Below are 16,839 nucleotides of genomic sequence, written 5' to 3'. Positions count from 1 at the left end.
GGTGGCAAGTCAAGTTCAAGTCGAGGAGCTTTTATGAATACGGGGGGTATACTCTCTCAGCAGTCATGTGATGGCGTCGGCAAACGCGGTGCACGTTCCGGCATGTGTAAATGGCTGCGTAAGACGCTGTGGCCGCTCCCCCTTACTAGAGAGTACTGCACGTTTCTAACGCGTTTGTGCTAGCGTCCCCTTAAGCGGGAGATCCGATGATTCCCTCCGGAGCTTCGCCCACTCATCATCATTCACCCCGTGGATATGCTGTGATTTTTTTACATGGGATGTAGCAGTCAGAAAACATTGTCGATGTACAGAACATTGTTGCTGAAAGATAATGTTTTCGTGAACACATGAGCTGGTAAGAAGCGTAACTGTATTTGGTCATGTTAAATGTCATAGAAAGTTATTTATCTAATCGCACATTCCGTGTTCGTCTGGGAAATGCTGTATCAAGACCATTTGTGCAGGAAACTGGAGTGCCACAGGGCGGGGTGCTGAGTTGCACTCTCTTTATCGTAAAAATGAGTTCTTTGCATCTGTATATCCCAAGAAACATGTTTTACTCTGCATACGTCGATGATGTACAGTTAGGTTTCGCCTCGTGCAATCTTGCAGTCTGTGAGCGGCAGATTCAGCTTGGTCTGAACAAGGTGTCTAAGTGGGCAGACGAGAATGGATTTAGCCTTAACCCACAAAAGACCACCTGCGTCCTGTTCTCCAGGAAGAGGGGTCTGCACCCGATCCTGACATTGAGTTGCAGGGACAACGTGTGGCCGTAAAAACAGAACACACATTTTTAGGTCTGATTCTAGATACGAAACTTACATTTGTGGCACACATACAGTATATAAAGAACAAGTGTATGAAAACAATGAATATTCTAAAAGTGTTGTCACGCACTGTTTGGGGTCGTGACACAAAGTGCCTTTTAAATCTGTATAAGAGCCTCATACTCACACGACTAGATTACGGCGCCATAGTGTACCATTCCGCTACGCCAAGCGCCCTAAAGATGCTGGATCCTGTACACCATCTAGGCATCCGCCTAGCCACTGGTGCCTTCAGGACAAGTCCTGTGTCAAGCTTGTACGTAGAAGCGGACGTGTGGTCGCTTGACATGCAACGTTCATACTTAAGCCTTACCTATTTCCTGAAAGTAAATTCGAACTCGGAACATCCGTCCTTCTCAATCATAAATGATATGACCAGTGCCACACTCTTTAATAACCGGCCGACAGTAAGAGAACCCTTCTCACTACGTATAAGAAAAATTAGCGCAGAAATGGATATCACACTACTTGAAAATAATTTGATGGCCCCAGCAAATCCAGTGCCACCGTGGCAATGGCAACTCATAGAGTGTGATACTTCGTTTGTAGAGGTCACAAAAGACGCTCCAGAGGCACAAATCCAGATGCATTTTCTAGAAATCCAATTCAAGTACTCGTCCTGCACTCAGTTTTACACTGACGCTTCCAAGTCACATGCAGGGGTTTCTTATGCAGTAGTCGGCCCATCGTTCTCCGAGTCCGATGTACTGCACCCGGAAACAAGCATTTTTACGGCTGAAGCCTATGCACTTTTATCAGCCGTGAAGAATATAGGCAAGTCAAAACTCAAACGATCAATAATATTTACAGACTCCCTATGCGTTGTAAAAGCTATCATGACTCTACACAGACACAAAAACCCTGTACTCATTGAACTGTATTCTGCTCTGTGCAAAGCATATATGTCTAACCAGCATATTATTTTGTGCTGGGTGCCTGGCCATAGAGGCATCGAGGGCAATGTTCTGGCTGATCAAATGGCCTCATCAACTGCATCGCGAGCCCTTAACCCTACAGCTTCTATCCCTGCCGCAGACCTCAAGCCCTACTTAAGAAATAATCTTCGAAGACACTGGCAGCGCTTGTGGGATGCCGAAACAAACAATAAGCTCCATTTAGTTAAGCCACAGATAGGTCCCTGGCATCCCGTTACGAAAATACGAAGAACTAATGTCCTATTCTCTCGTTTGAGAATAGGACATACATACGGCACCCACAATTTTATTTTAACCGGAAATGACCCACCAACCTGTGGTAGATGTGGAGAGAGGCTTACCGTGCTCCACGCCCTCGTGGAGTGCAGGGAAGCCGAAACAGAGAGAAAAAGGCACTTTCCTCTAGCGTACCAGTACTGTCTCCCTCTCCATCCCGCTATGTTTCTGGGTGACAAACCCCTCTTTAACACCAAAGCTGTCCTGGGTTTTCTTAGCGATGTTACATTGCATGTTATTTGCCCAATTGTTTCATAGCGCATCCTCTCTCCAGAGGATGCCGCTGCGATAGTAGTTTTGTTTAGCACGCGTCTCCAGGCCCTTGCACTTCAAAGGGCCTGTAAAGGCAGTAGTGCTTTTTGAAAAGACTTATCAGTGATAAATTCTCATTTATCATCATTATCTTGCAATTTGTTTTTTCGTTTCATAGTGCACCTCATTAGCCATTGCCATAATTTTATTACATATATATTTTACGCATTTTGCAGCGATTGTTTTTAGGCCCTTTTACAGCCACGACACATCTACCTTTCGCAATTCATTGCTCCATTGTCAACTTATTAACACAGGCCTGGCGCTCTTTGGCCATACCTGGCCCTTGCGCCATTAAACACCATACATCATCATGTATTTGGTCATTTTTTTTTCTTGATTGCAAACGTTGGCGCCGGGAATGAGAACATATCAACGAGGTTCTACTGTAATTCAATGATTTGACCATCTGCATCCGCGGTAGTTTCAATTTATTGTCTCGGTATTCCTTTGCTGCAGCAGTGAAATTTCATTATATTGAAATTGAACATAAACACACTCTATTATATTGAGGTTCCAAATAGATGTGTTCTATGGACTAGAACTTATAAAAAGTTTAATATATCGCTATATAGAGAATTTCATTATATTGAAGTTCTTTGTCTAGAGATATAACTGTATTTTAATTTTGGACATAACACATTAGTCTCAGGCAGAAACTCTGAAAAGTACAACAGAGAGACATAGACAGGTTCTATGTAATAGAGGCCCTGGCCCAAATGAGACGTCGTGATCAAGTATAGTTGTACCTCAAACTTTTCTGCCTTCTTTCTTTTTTCTACGTTCTTCCTTCTTTCCTTTTATTGTCTAAATGTCAGTTGATTGTGCTATTAGGCCATATTGTCATGCCAGTGTGAGGCAAGGTTCATTGAACATCTGTTGGAGGAAAGAGGTCTCTTGGATGGTAAAACTGCACTGTCAGGTCGGTGTCTCTTTCTCTTTGTGATGTTTATTTGTGCAGTGGTTCTGTTTATTGAAGGAGAAGCAATTAGTCCAGCATGACAAGTCTACTTGAGACCATGACTTTTAGTGCTGGCTGCCCCCCGAAGCTTCTTGACCACTATGAACTGCTTTCCCCTCAAGGCTTGTGTTCTCTCTTTCAATGCTGCTCTCTTGACTTGTCCTCACGATGCAGATGGTGATGAGGGCGGCCTCAAGGACTTGGCGGGAAAAGCCGCCCCTGGGATTCCAGATGGTGTGGCACTTAGGTGAGTGCAGATGTAGTACTGTTACAAATAGTTGCCACGTGGAAAGTAGACGTAGACAGAGATAAAAACACAAGACAAGATTTTGTTGCGTTATCGAGCAAGTACTGTTGTTATCCCTGTACAGTGCAGTCCACTTATAACGGTATCAAGAAGAACGAAAAATCCGATCGTTATAACCAATCAGCGCTATGCAGTATCTGGACTGCTGCTTAAAAAAAAAAAAACGAAAATATTTTTGAACTCCCGAAACCGAATTTGCCACTCGCGGTAAAAGATCGACGTAGAAAGTAGGCTGGGAAAAAACAAAACGTTTATTTATACCTCTAAATAGCGTCTCAATCGTTAGGCGCGCTGAAATAGAAATCTGCACTTGCTTTCACAGAAGTTTCGGATTCACAACCGCCGTCTGCATCGCATCCATCTGCTGCGCGAACACTGGCGGCTGTAATTTAGCGTGCGTGAAATCAATGAGCGACTCGATCGACGACATTGCACTTTGGTTGAACATCGAGGATGGTGTCAATGACGGGCCATTGTCAATCTCGTCGTCACTGCTGCTGCTGTCGTTGCCTCTGTCGCACAACGCCACCGTCTGTCGGGACAGCGATCGCCCCGGCGGAGATCTCTTCGCAGAACAAGGCAGCACTACCTGCACTTAGAAACTCCTCCATCGAAGCACCACCTATTTCATCGTTAGTAGCGACGTGCTCCCTGAGTTTGGTACTGTCAGCGGCTTCCACTGTGTTAGTTTCACCAATGAGGGTTTCTTTCTGGTACACAAAGCCCGCTTTTTCCATTGATCGGCATGGCCACTGCTTCTAGCCTTCATGGTCGTGTGGTGCTCCCAGTTTTCATAATCATTGATATCATTGACTGCGTGAACACGTACTTCTTCGAGCGTTGCTAAATTTGCAGCTTCGTCTCAAGAAACACGGCTTGGCGCTTTGTCGGCGCACCTCCCGCTCCTTCCGCGGGGAATTTCCGCGCTCGCTGAGAGCGGGAGATTGTAAAGGCAGCGTAGGCCGTGCAGGCGCCGCTCGCTTATCACTTTCTTCTCCCCTCTCCTCTCCTCTGCACGCTCGCATGGCTCCCGCTGATGACGCAGACGCGAAACAGCTAGCGCCATCTTGTGCATGCTGCGCCAACTTGTTATGCTCTCCGTACTTTCGTTCGCAATCGGCGCGCGGGCAGGATGCGCTGCACGGTAATGGCGGCAAATACGAACTCGCGTAGGGAAACTTTTGCCCCGTCTTAGGAGCAGGCAACTTAGGAACGCAAATTTCATGATTATTCTGCATAAAAAACGCTGCCCAGAAGCAAGATTTCGATCGTTAATCCGATATGCGGTGACTAATCTATCGTTATATATGGTTATTTTTCTCATAGCCCTAATGCGTAAGTTGATACTCCTAGGTCGACTCATCGTTATAACCGATATATCGTTATATGTGGTATGGTTATATATGGACTGCACTGTAAAGCCCGAACACAGTTCCACAAATTTGTTCACCTTTATTTATTTCCACGGAAAGCACATTTACGCAAAAAAACAATAGAATGTTGTTTGAGTTAGGACTTAATAAACAAATTACTCATTCGTTTGCAGGACTACCCACCTCTGAAAACATGCTCCAGTGGATCAAAATTATTAGTATATTATAGACTTTGTGAAAACCAGACTTAAATCAAAAATTTGATGTAGTGAAAGGTAGAATGCACGCCGACCACAAACATAATTGATAACAGGCCATTTCAGCATCTGTCTGGGAGCTGAACAAGGCTCTCGTATGGGTAGCGAAAAGTCCTGTTATTATTTATGTTGTGGTCGGCGTCCATTTGACCTTTACAGGGTTATTTTATTTACACTTGCTCTTGCCTCACATGATGCAGTAGAACATCGTTCATACGTATCAGAATAAAGATGCAAGCAGAAATGTACTATCGTGAGCACTATGAGCGGTAACACGCTAACGTGTGGCAAATAGCCTCGAAACCGAGTTGGAGCGATACGCGGATGGCGCTGTCGAAAACAGAGGTGAATGGAGGGCACTCTTCCGCTAACTGTTGGCAATCCCACTGCACCTGCGTTTGTCGAAAACGGCAGCTTACAGTGTTTCACTGGCCACCGACAGCCGATAAGACTGTTATTTGTTGCACTGACCGACATCAAGTCTTTTTTTTTTCTTTCATGCTTTTTTATTTTTTGTTCTTCATGCACTACGTGTATGTTTTTGTTCTTCATGTGTGACGGAACGTTTAGATCTTGGCTCGTATTTCGAACCAATTTTTTTTATATCAATTGACGCGATGGCTTGCTTTTACACATTAAGATAGGGCTACTTTTGGCCACGCTTTGGCACACAAAGTTGCCAGTACTCACCATACCAAACAGTTATCACTGTGCGCTGGTGTTGTGAAGTTCCGCACTTTGCATAAACAGACCCATGCTGGGAGTACCAACAGTTATTAGAACAGCGTCCCCCTTTCCACTTTGTTTCCGATGGCAGACCCCACGTACCGCGCATAACAGGGTTCTGAGTCTATCTGACACGCGCACCTGTGTTCCCGATCATATTGCTCACGATAGTGCTAACAGAAAAAACATACGATCCGAAGTCACTAAAAATTTGGCAGACTCCACTATAGTTGACACTTACATAATGAGAAGCATTGTGTGAGTCGCAATTGCAGCACAAGACACCAACGTGTGCCGATCTTGTGGGGCCTGAGCAGCCTGAGACGCACATTCTCGTTTTTGCAGCTTCGTTAAGCTTATGTTCATGCTCCTTGAATTCGACCTGAGTCAGCAGTTCGTTGGGCAGAGAATTTGGGCGGGAAGTTTGGATGTGCCCACTCGGTGAGAATCATTGCGGCATGAGACACCGATGTGCATTGAGCTCGGGAGACCCTGATTAACCAAATACACGCATTGTCGTTTTAAGACAGCAATGGAAAACCAAAATGAAATAGAGTTGGTAGACGAGGTTCTAATAACGTTGCTAGTGCGCAACACCGGAATACGATGCCACCAGAGCAAAACACGGCGCTCACTTCGCGTGGCCTGCAGCAGGGGTCGGGAAATCTTGCGTTATGGGATCGTATCAATGACGTTCTATTGTATATACGTATATATGTACATATACGTACAGTAAAACCTCATTAATTCGAATTTCACGGGACTGAAAAAATAGTTGGAATTAACCGAATGTCAAATTATCGAGGGTATCAAGAAAACAATAAACAAATGCTTATTACACCAACATGCTTTTATTTTGTGAATGAATGAGCAAATCCTGTTTCTATTTTGCACAAAAGCAGTGCAGAAGCTTCAATTCTGGTAATGAACTGGCTCGTGCGCCATTGAAACTTGTTCATCATCATCAGTTCTGGTAATCTCGTTACTGATTGGCTCTCGTAGCAACGAAGGACTTGCTTTGCAGCATGACAGTGGTGCGTGCCTTAATCTGAGACACGCTTTTCACTACTGTGCGGGAAATTGTGCGTTATGGGATCGTGTCAATGACGTTCTACTGTATATACGTATAGATGGACATATAGCGTACAGTAAAACCTCATGAAGTCGGAGTTCACGGTGACTGAAAAATAGTTGGAATTAACCGAATGTCAAATTATCGAGGGTATCAAGAAAACAATAAAGCAAATGCGTATTAACAGCAACATGCTTTTATTTAGTGAATGAATGAGCAAATCCGGTTCTATTTTGCACAAAAGCCGTGCAGAAGCTTCAATTCTGGTAATGAACTGGCTCGTGCGACATTGAACTTGTTCATCATCAATCAGTTCTGGAATCTCGGTACTGTTGATCTCGTAGCACGACGGATGCTTTCTTTCGCGCGCGAGACGCAGTCGTCGACTCCCCTCGCACGCTTTCACTCGCACATACAGCATACGTCGCCGCGCGCCGTATGCTGTAATGTGCGAGTGAAAGCGTGCGAGGGAAGCCGCGCGGCCGTATGCTGAATGTGCGAGTGAAAGCGCCCGAGGGGAGCCGACGACCGCGTCTCGCGCGCGAAAGAAAAGCAGAGAGGAAGCGCGCCTCCTTCCGTTGCGCTCGAGGCACCAGCGAGGGAGCGAGGGGGGGGTAGCGGGCAGCGTTGCGCTCTGGCATCATACTGCGCGGCGACGCGCGCGCGGTCCCGCGGGCCCTATCTTGAAAGCGATCTGCGTGGGGGTAGATTCTACGCAGTGTAGGTGCGTCGGCGGCTCGTAGCTTTGTGCGTGCTGCGTGTTCTCGGCGCTCAGTTAGGGTTGAAGCGATAGACAACAGCACGAAAGTCACTTCGCTCGCTTCTGCAGCGGCGCTTAACTGCGCGTGTTCGCGCAATATATGTGTATGTGTATGCCATGCACACAAGTCGGTAAAATTGGCAAATTGCTTCATTATATTGAAACTTTGTTACATCGAAATTCGACCTTCTATGCAAAAAAGTACATTCGCTGGCAGATTTTTCTTACACCGAAGGGGCTGCAGAATTTACCAAATTATTAGGCAGTCAGAAAAAGCGAAATTTGAATGAGAAAAAGGTAATATTGTTGAATAGAAGAGTTGGCGGTGATAGATACGGTTTCGTGCTGTGTTGACAATATCTGCACATTGGCAGTACAAAGTGAAGCCAGCCACGCTTTCGCATCCACTCTGCCCCCCACCAATGACAGTGTTGCCCACAGTGGGATGCTGCTACGATGAAAAGTGCCGGCAGCAGGGAGTGAATGCTTTGTCTGCCTCTCTCTTCCAAAAATCGCAGTTAAGCAACCTCCAGTAGTAAACGCACGGAAAGTCGGCACTTATGATGCCACGTCATCTCGGCACACCCACTCTGCACACGCGGCAGATGATCACTAAAGCGGGGCTTGTGGGCACCCACAGCCCCGCTTGAAAAGGAGACGCGTGCCTCCCCTTATGCGTGCTTGATCGCTTTGCCAGGAGCTCGCTCTTCTCCCCTCTTTCCCCTTGCTCACGTGGGAAAGACTCATCAAGACTGATCAAGCCACCATCCTTCCTGGTTCACCCTCACATTCTTTCACTCACACCCAAAGCTTACATAGCATGGGGCAAGATGACGCTGCTCTGCTCTGACGCTTGCTCTTGGTCGCGCAGCCCCCCATCTTAGAGGTGCGTTCGCAAGTAGGCCCGCTTGTAATTCGACCATTTGAGCATGTGTGTCCGCGAAAGTTTCCATTTGTCGTCATGGTATTCCATCGCAGTTGTAGTGAAGTTGGGTTATATTGAAATCGTGCATAAACACACCTTGTTATATTTAGGTTCTGAATACATGGTATTCTACGGACAAGAAGTTATAAAAAGTTAAAGAATTCATTATATTCGAAAAGTTCATTATATTTAAGTTTGGTATATTGAGGTTTAACTGTATGATTTAATCAATAAGCAGTGCTCCCACTGCTGCGCCAAATATGCCAGATTGCGCCATACGAGATTTCCTGCGCCATCCTGATAAAAATACACTATTTTGCGCCGAAGTGTGCCAAATTAGCGACTGCGCATTACGTGTGTGGCCGCAGTGGCCCGCAGATGTGCATAGTACGCATGACTAAAGCGGCTTCATAAATCGAACGTCACATTATCTATACGTCGGCGACCGATAATTCGGCCTCGATGGGGACCACCTAGAGGTTCAAATAATTGGGAGTTGGAAATATCCAAATGCGCCAGAAAATAACTGATTTTATTCCGCCAATGGCCAAGAAAGTACCTTTTTCTCGGTTGACCACTTTCGTGGATACATTCACTTTCGCGGGATTTCGTCTCACTAGCGTCAGCGTCGGCATACTTGGTATAGTGTGCCAGGAACACTATCATCCGTCGATGTGTCCTGTGCTAGTCGCGCGAAATGTCGCGAAAGTGAAAGTATATGCCTGAAAGGGATCGTCCAAAAATAAAGCCGAAGTTTGTCAACGCGGTCCTGCGTGCACGTACGCTTGTCTACGATCTGGTCAGTCCGTATCTCTACCATTGTTATGCTGTCGCCACAAATAGACGAAAGTACAATTAATGCATGCACCGAATCTTGAACCTTTGGCAACAGGACCACGAATTTGTAGCGATGCCTTTTCCGCTGCCACTCCTTGCGGCGCTCCGTATTCGTTCTATATATCAGCTGGCAGATAAGGGTGGATGATAAGGACGACATATAGTATTGAGTGGAATGCATCGCTACAAAATCGCCGCGCAGTTAGTACACCGCGCTATCATAGCCGAATGACTGCGTTTTTTTTTTTTTTAACAATCAGTGTCCTTGTCGGCGGAGACATCGAGGGTGTAGTTGGCGCCGCTTAAACAACTTGAAGTCGCCGCAACGGTGTCACTAGTTAACACGTCAATGAATAAACGCTGGAAGCGTGGAGCCAACCCGAATGCACTCCCGAATGGTTTGCCGGAGTTCGCTTGCCCGACGGTTTGGGCGCGGTCGGCGCTGGATTAACTAGGCTTCACTAGTTTTTGTTTCCAGGTGTCCAAATGTCGGCAACATGGCCAACCACCATGCTGCGGTGATACCAGCGACGTATCAACGCCAAAATATTGCTATTTCCGCTCAGCTCGGCAGTCAAATTAGCACGCAGTCGTGCAGGCGGAGTCCGAATTATATAGAATGCCGTACCTTAGGGTGTCCGAAATTTCGGTCGTATTTAAACTTTAAACTTATGGGCCAGTGATGGTGCCTCAAAGCAATCCGAATAGTCAAGTTTGTTTGAATTGCTGGTGTCGAAATAATCAGTCGACGCCAGTTGAACCATTCGATACCATTCGAACCAGTCGATACCATTGGAAACTACCTGGTGTCGTCTGAAGCAATGACTGAGCGTTACTAGAGGTTCATCAAGGCTGGCCTTGCTCAGTAAAGCATTGATGACATTGAGTCTGGCCAGCTGCTTCTGACTGATACTAGAACCTTGCTGAAAACATAACAAAGTGTCAGCTGTCAATGAAAAAAATCATACGATGTAAAAGGCAAGATATGAGCAGCTTCACTCAACTTGAAATAAACTCATTACAGCACACTGTGTGAGCAGGTTTGTTGTCTTTATTTAAATTAAAGGGAAACTCATATACAGTGGAATCTCGATGATACGATCACGGCTAATACGAATTTCCGGATGATACAAATTTTTCTGTGGTCCCGGCCGAGCCCCATTACTTTGCAACGTGCTAGAGAATGGTTGTTACGAATAGATTTTCGACCCGCGTCGGTTGATACGAATAAACACCGCCCCACCGACGGCCGCAAAAGAGAACAGCGCGCAGTCACGCGCTTTCTCCTTTTCTCTTTTGGTGCGGAGGCGCGGACGCGGCGCCGGACAGCGCGGAGGCCGTGACTGGGCGCGAAGAGTTTGACACTGTGGCGCTTTTCTTGCTTTTGCGCTTTTCCCCACGCAGGCGTGGGGAAGTGCGGTCTATCGCTTGAACGGAAACTGAGCGGCGTAAGCACAGCACATACAAAGGTCGAGCTGTGTGGAGATCACTTTCAAGATACGGTGCGCGCGACAACCCCGACAATCCGGCACAGGCGCAAAGTACAAGAACGCATTCGTCGGCAGAGTAGAAGCCGCCCCCCCCCCCCCCTTCCCTCCTTCCCTCCCTCCTGCGCTGCCTTCCCGCTTTGCTCCTTTCGCGTGGGAGATTGCGTCGCCAGTTACCCTTGCGCCCGGTTGCAAGATACGCATTTGGTGCCCCACAGCACAGCGTCACCCCCCCCCCCCTCCCTCCCTCCCTCCCTCCCATACCCCGCCGGCCTTTCGCGCGAGCGCCCGGCCGTGACGGAAGTCGCGTTTGCTCTCCGCTGTGCGTTCGCTCTCCGTGCGTGAAGGCGAAAAAAGGCGTGCTTTCACTCGCACATATTGCGCGCAGCGACGATTTTATCGCCCTTGGACTCATGCTCCACGTCTCATGCTTCTCCTCCGCATCGCCCTCGTTTATCTCCTCTCCCTTCGGTGGGCGCACCTCGTTGAGAAGCGTGCTCGCTACCGCCCTTGTCGGCGAGATTTTCCAGTGGAAGCCGCATTATAACTGGTATTTTGTCTCACGCGGCTGCACTGTAAGCGGTATGTGTATACATGGAGTTCTATGGGAGGATAAACGGGAGTCGGAAAAGGCCGCGTTGTAGCCAGTTCTGCACTATAAACAGTTACGTTATAAGTAATCTATACTGTAAATGCTTTTTACGTGCGTGTGCCTGAGTGAGTTCACCTCCGACTCTTTAATTTAGCTAGTTTTAATTGTTTCGATGATACGAATTTCGGCTAATACGAATATTTTTCGTGACCCCGTGAGATTCGTATCATCGAGATTCCACTTTAGAGGCAGAGCAACATTGTTTTACAGCAAGTAAATACTTTCTCGAATAACACTTGTCAATTTTAAGTGTATGAAATAGCTTAGGACGTGTCCAGCAGCTGGCATTTATTAGCTCCAAAGTGCTCCAAAATCTGAATCTGAATGCTCCAAACTGCTCCAAAATTAAGATTTTGCTGCTCCAAAAATTGCTCCAAATCTCAGTTCATCAGTGGCACCACTGAATAAGTTTGCTTTCTAACCCACCCATTTCATCTCGTCAGGAGCTGTTTTTTTTTTGCTTTATCTTTCAAATTTTACAAAGATCATGATCCTTTTCGAAGATTAGGATCTTGGATTGTCGAGGACAATTACTCTGCTGCCAATAAGATCGCAAGGCCTGTTTAAGATTAGGCAAAGCCATGCACTAGCTATTACACCTTAGACCACTTATAACGTAACCATTTATAGTGCAGAACTGCCTATAACGCGCGTTTATGTGAATCCTGTTTACCCTCCCATAGTACTCCATGTATACGCATACCGCTTACAGTGCAGCCGCGAAAGAAAAGTAGTGGTTATAATGCGGCTTTCGCAGAAAAATCCCACCAACAAGCATGGTAGTGAGCACGCTTCTCAATGAGGTGCGCTGGCCGATGAGAGGGGAGAGCAACGAGGGCGATGCGGAGGAGGAGTATGAGACGCGGAGTGAACGAACGAATGAATGGAAAAAATAAAAGTGGCAGCAGCACGATGTGGGCATGTGGTGGTTGTCTAGGCGACGGAGAAGCCTTTTGCTTGGCTGCTTATTGGAGGTGCGCTCTACAATGAACGCGGCTTCAGTTTCTGTGCACCCGTTACAATGCACGTCGTCGTGAAGTGCAGATATCACGTGCGACCTTGACTGCTGTCAGTTTAACCAGTGTTCCATAAATTTTGTTTGGAGCTATTAAAATAGCTTTATGTGCACTTGTGAGCTTCCGCCATTCGTACCAGTGTACGCATGTACAAACTTGGTAGGCATTCGCATGCAGTAGTTGCTGTGGCTGATCACCCGAGCAACCAAACTCCGCTTCGCACGTGCTGCTGTCAGTTCAGCCCATGTGCATGATTGCATGCGGAATCTCCATGTAATCATCTACAGGTACGAGCATATCAAGGGGAGCTTCCCGCGACGGCATGCCGCCGGACTCCCCTGCCGGCTAGGCCTAACCACGTTCGTAAACTTAAACTGATGCAAAACTCTCAATCGCATGCTTCGATTCTCGGATACCCGTGGTTGCTTGGTCTGCATGTTTTGTACATGCGCAGACTTTGAACACTTGTTTGATTATAGTGCAGCACCACTTATGGGGCGAATATGCGCGATTGCGGCTACTTATACTAAGCAGTCTATGCTATATTCCCCTGGTAGGTGAACAATTGCACTGCGAGAGTCCCCCCCCCCCCTCGTAATTTTCGTAGGAAGCTCTATGATCTCTGAATGAAATGACTGGGCAGCTATTGACCCCACCATACAAAGGACTCAGGGCAACCTGCACTGCAGCATTGCTGTTATGGATGACATTTGTATGGTGACGACTCCCAGTTATTATGCAGACTGCATCTGAAGGAGCCTGTTGAAGATAAGTGCCTTGAATTGAAACATTCATTTTTGTTGTTCCACATGCATCTAGACTCAGCTTCGAAGTGGTGGGCGCCTACCACAAAATTCAGTAATTCATTGGTCGGTGACAAAAACAAACATGCATGCATGCGTACATAGACATTATATTTTGATAAAATAGTACATACAGTATAGACCACTTATAACGTAACCGCTTATAGTGCAGGACCGCATATAGTGCGGTCTTTTCAGACTCCCGTTAATTTTCCCATAGCACTCCATGTATACACGTATCGCTTATAGTGCAGTTGCGGGAAACGAAATACCCGTTAGAGTGGGGCTTACTGGGAGTACGGAAGTCAGCGGAGACGGCGAACGCTCCCCTCAGACGGGCGCCCCAAGGAGTGCTCGAGGGAGAAAGAGAGACGAAATGGAGGAGAAGGGCACGTGGGGCGAACGAACAGCCAGTGAGGCTGAAACCAGAATCTTGAGTGCGAGTCGTGAAATATCACGGCGTGCATAGTGAGCGAGGGCCATGAAACTGCCAACGCCGGCCAACACTTGCTTCACGATAACGGCAGTAAACGAAACTTCAGGGAGCGGGCGGCGCCGGCACAACACGGCGAAGGGCGCACGCGGAGACCGTGGAATGTGAGAGAAGAGGGCGGAAGGGAAGCGGATTTCGCCTCGGCAACTCCGCCACTTCGGTGGCTCCCCTCGCCCTCCCTTGTAGCTCCCTCACTTTCGACTGTCACCGTGCAGGCGCCGCCGCTCCAGCTGGCCCGGCGCCAGCTCCCCGAAGTTTTGTTTTCTGCCGTTATCGGGAAGCGGGCATTTGCCGGCGTGAGCAGTTTCGTTGGCTGGCCTGGGACAGCGGCACTGCTTCCCTCTGCGCCCTAGCCGCAGCATGCAAGGTCAACACGTGACTAAAAAGTAGAGGAAGCGTAAAGGAGAAAGAAGGGTTCACTGCCATTTTCTACGCGTGACTGCGGTAGTGTGGCTGAGATGTCGGCACGTACACGCATGTTCCGGCGCAACGCAGAATCGGCGACCTTGCCATTTGAGAGAGGGTGAAATTTCCACCGCATTTTTTTTTTCTTTTTTTTTTTGTTTTGTTCGCGCGCGACATTGAGGGGTCTCTCCTAAGCTTTTACTCTATGGCGGTGCCAGAGCAATGCCGGTCGGAGGCGCCGCCGCGTCATTTGGTTCGAATTAACGAGATTCGACTGTAAATTGAATGCAAACGTTCTAGCCGCATTCCTCGACTGTCGCATACGCGTGGCAGCTCGGTGCACCTGTTTTGCATATGTGTGGGCCTTGAAAATTGTTGCTTTGGTTATAGTGCGGTACCGCTTATAGTTCGGATATTCGCGACACCGGCGACTTACGTTATAAGCGGTCTACACTGTATATCGCTTGTGGTTGGGGGCATAGCGGTCACTGAGGTTTCTGCTCGGCACGTATAATGTTCAGATCCATCATCTAGAGGCAATGTGGCCCTGGTGTGTTTGTTTATAATACATGCCTTTTAATACGAGACACATTCCGCCGCCTTCTTAAATGGTGTTGCAAGGCCCCTTTCCAAAACGTTAAAAAGCTCCCACTGTGGTCTCTCATAGTTGCTGTGTTGCTTTAGGATGCTAAACTCCATCAGTCCATTAGTGAAACATTAACACGAAACATTTCATTTGGTGCAACCTTTAAATGCAACTTTTAATTGGACTGTCGGAGCACTTGAATTGTGCATTGTTTCAACAAGTTGAATTAAAGGATACCAGTGCAACCAGCCTGACCCTATTTTAACTCTAACTTAACCTAATTGAAGCAGATGTAATACCAATTTTTAAAAATAACTTTATTTGGCGTCCCCCACTTCTCCAACTTGTCTCCCACTTAGCACAGTGTTATGAATACATACACTTCTATGCATTCGAAAAATGTTTCACTGATGCAGCCCAGAGTTTGATGCTCTGCAGCAGACCTCCCTCAAAGAAAAAGGCCCAGGTGTTTTGGGGGGCTGGGAGGGAGGGGTTGTATGGAAAAGGAATGCATAGCACATTACTCTCATCATTTGCATATTGAGAACCCTGCCACAATGAAACTGATAGGGCTCGTAAAAAAATGTTGTTGTTGTAGAATTTCATAAATGTTCAATTTGCAAGTAACCATGAAACATGGTATGCCAGCGCCAAAAGGAAATTTTACTTTCAAAAGTATTTTTTCTTTATTTTTTTAATGCTTGCCAGCAAGCGACAATGTTACGTGGCTTTAACATTCTGTCAGGTGAGCCATCATGACGTCAGTGTACGTTTCTCCGAAACGCTGCGCTGTATCAAAGGTGCCATTGGAGTGGCCGCATACCCTGTGGCAACATTTTCACCATCCGATAAAGCAAGATCATCATGAACACTCTTGGCGATTTCATCATTGCTCATTTCTCCATAAATGATGTGGTAGTCAGCCTCGACAATTGCAGGGATGCCAGTATGATGTTTGCTGACAAAATCCATGACTATCTTAAGTGGAAATGCCTACGGAATGCCAGAAACATGTGGCATGCTGTTGCCATTAGTTTATCATGTAAAATACTGTAACTTCTGAATGAAATTTTGTAGTGAAAGCAGCGCATTGTTACAAGCCAGGTGAAAAGTTGTGCTGTTGCCATCTTGGGATGACAGTGGCGATGACGCAGTCGGCTGTTGCATGGTTGTTGCCACTGCTATTTTTGGGGCATTCAAATGTGGCAGATATTTGCGTTTTATTCAATCATCAACATTTACTTAGCATCAGGACCCACAAGAGTAGTGCTGAAGTCTAACTCTTTTCCGGGCTGCTGCTTGTGTCCAGGCTTGTGCCCAGACTTGTACCACGAAAGCTTCGCTGAAGCGAAATGCGCCTGTCATGGACTTTGTTGTGGGGGTAATTCTGATTGCCTGAAGTTCTGTGAGACTGGAAATAACAGAAACTTAGTTGAACTGATTATGGAGGGATCTAATTGCAGTGCCTAAACATTTCCACACGTACTTGAGGCCCAATTGCATGTGCTTCTTATTGCTGCTGGCTTCAGGCACCACCTCGGCCTTCTTGAGGCATTATGCTAGGCTTTGAGAAAACGCAAACACACAAATTTTTCATGAAGTTTATTTCGTAGGAAGACTCTTGCCCACGAGAAGGCATGGGAGCGCAGGATCTCGAGGAAGCGAACGAAGCGATGCACCGCTGTGGAACGAAGGTAAAGCGGGGAGGTGGCTGGACTTGATAGAAAGGAGTTGCAGATTTCGCTAAAGCAATCCAACAATAAGTTGACACACACGTAGACATGCACTGCATGCTCACATGTGCCTGCGCACATGCACTGCAGTATCGG

The 16,839-nt window shown here is 46.9% G+C and overlaps 1 protein-coding gene across 1 annotated transcript in view; it reads left to right on the top strand.

The window, feature by feature from the left end:
- LOC119461734 (trafficking kinesin-binding protein milt-like) overlaps positions 1-16,839 on the top strand; it is a 71,473-nt gene that overhangs the window by 40,440 nt on the left and 14,194 nt on the right. The window contains exon 12 of the mRNA XM_037723104.2: positions 3,486-3,558. Coding sequence (XP_037579032.1) covers positions 3,486-3,558 — 73 coding nt within the window. The remainder of the gene's footprint in view (positions 1-3,485; positions 3,559-16,839) is intronic.

This window comes from Dermacentor silvarum, chromosome 8 (genome assembly GCF_013339745.2).
Source record: "Dermacentor silvarum isolate Dsil-2018 chromosome 8, BIME_Dsil_1.4, whole genome shotgun sequence".
Classification (NCBI taxonomy): Eukaryota; Metazoa; Arthropoda; class Arachnida; order Ixodida; family Ixodidae; genus Dermacentor; species Dermacentor silvarum.
This window is presented reverse-complemented; position numbering and strand designations above follow the sequence as displayed.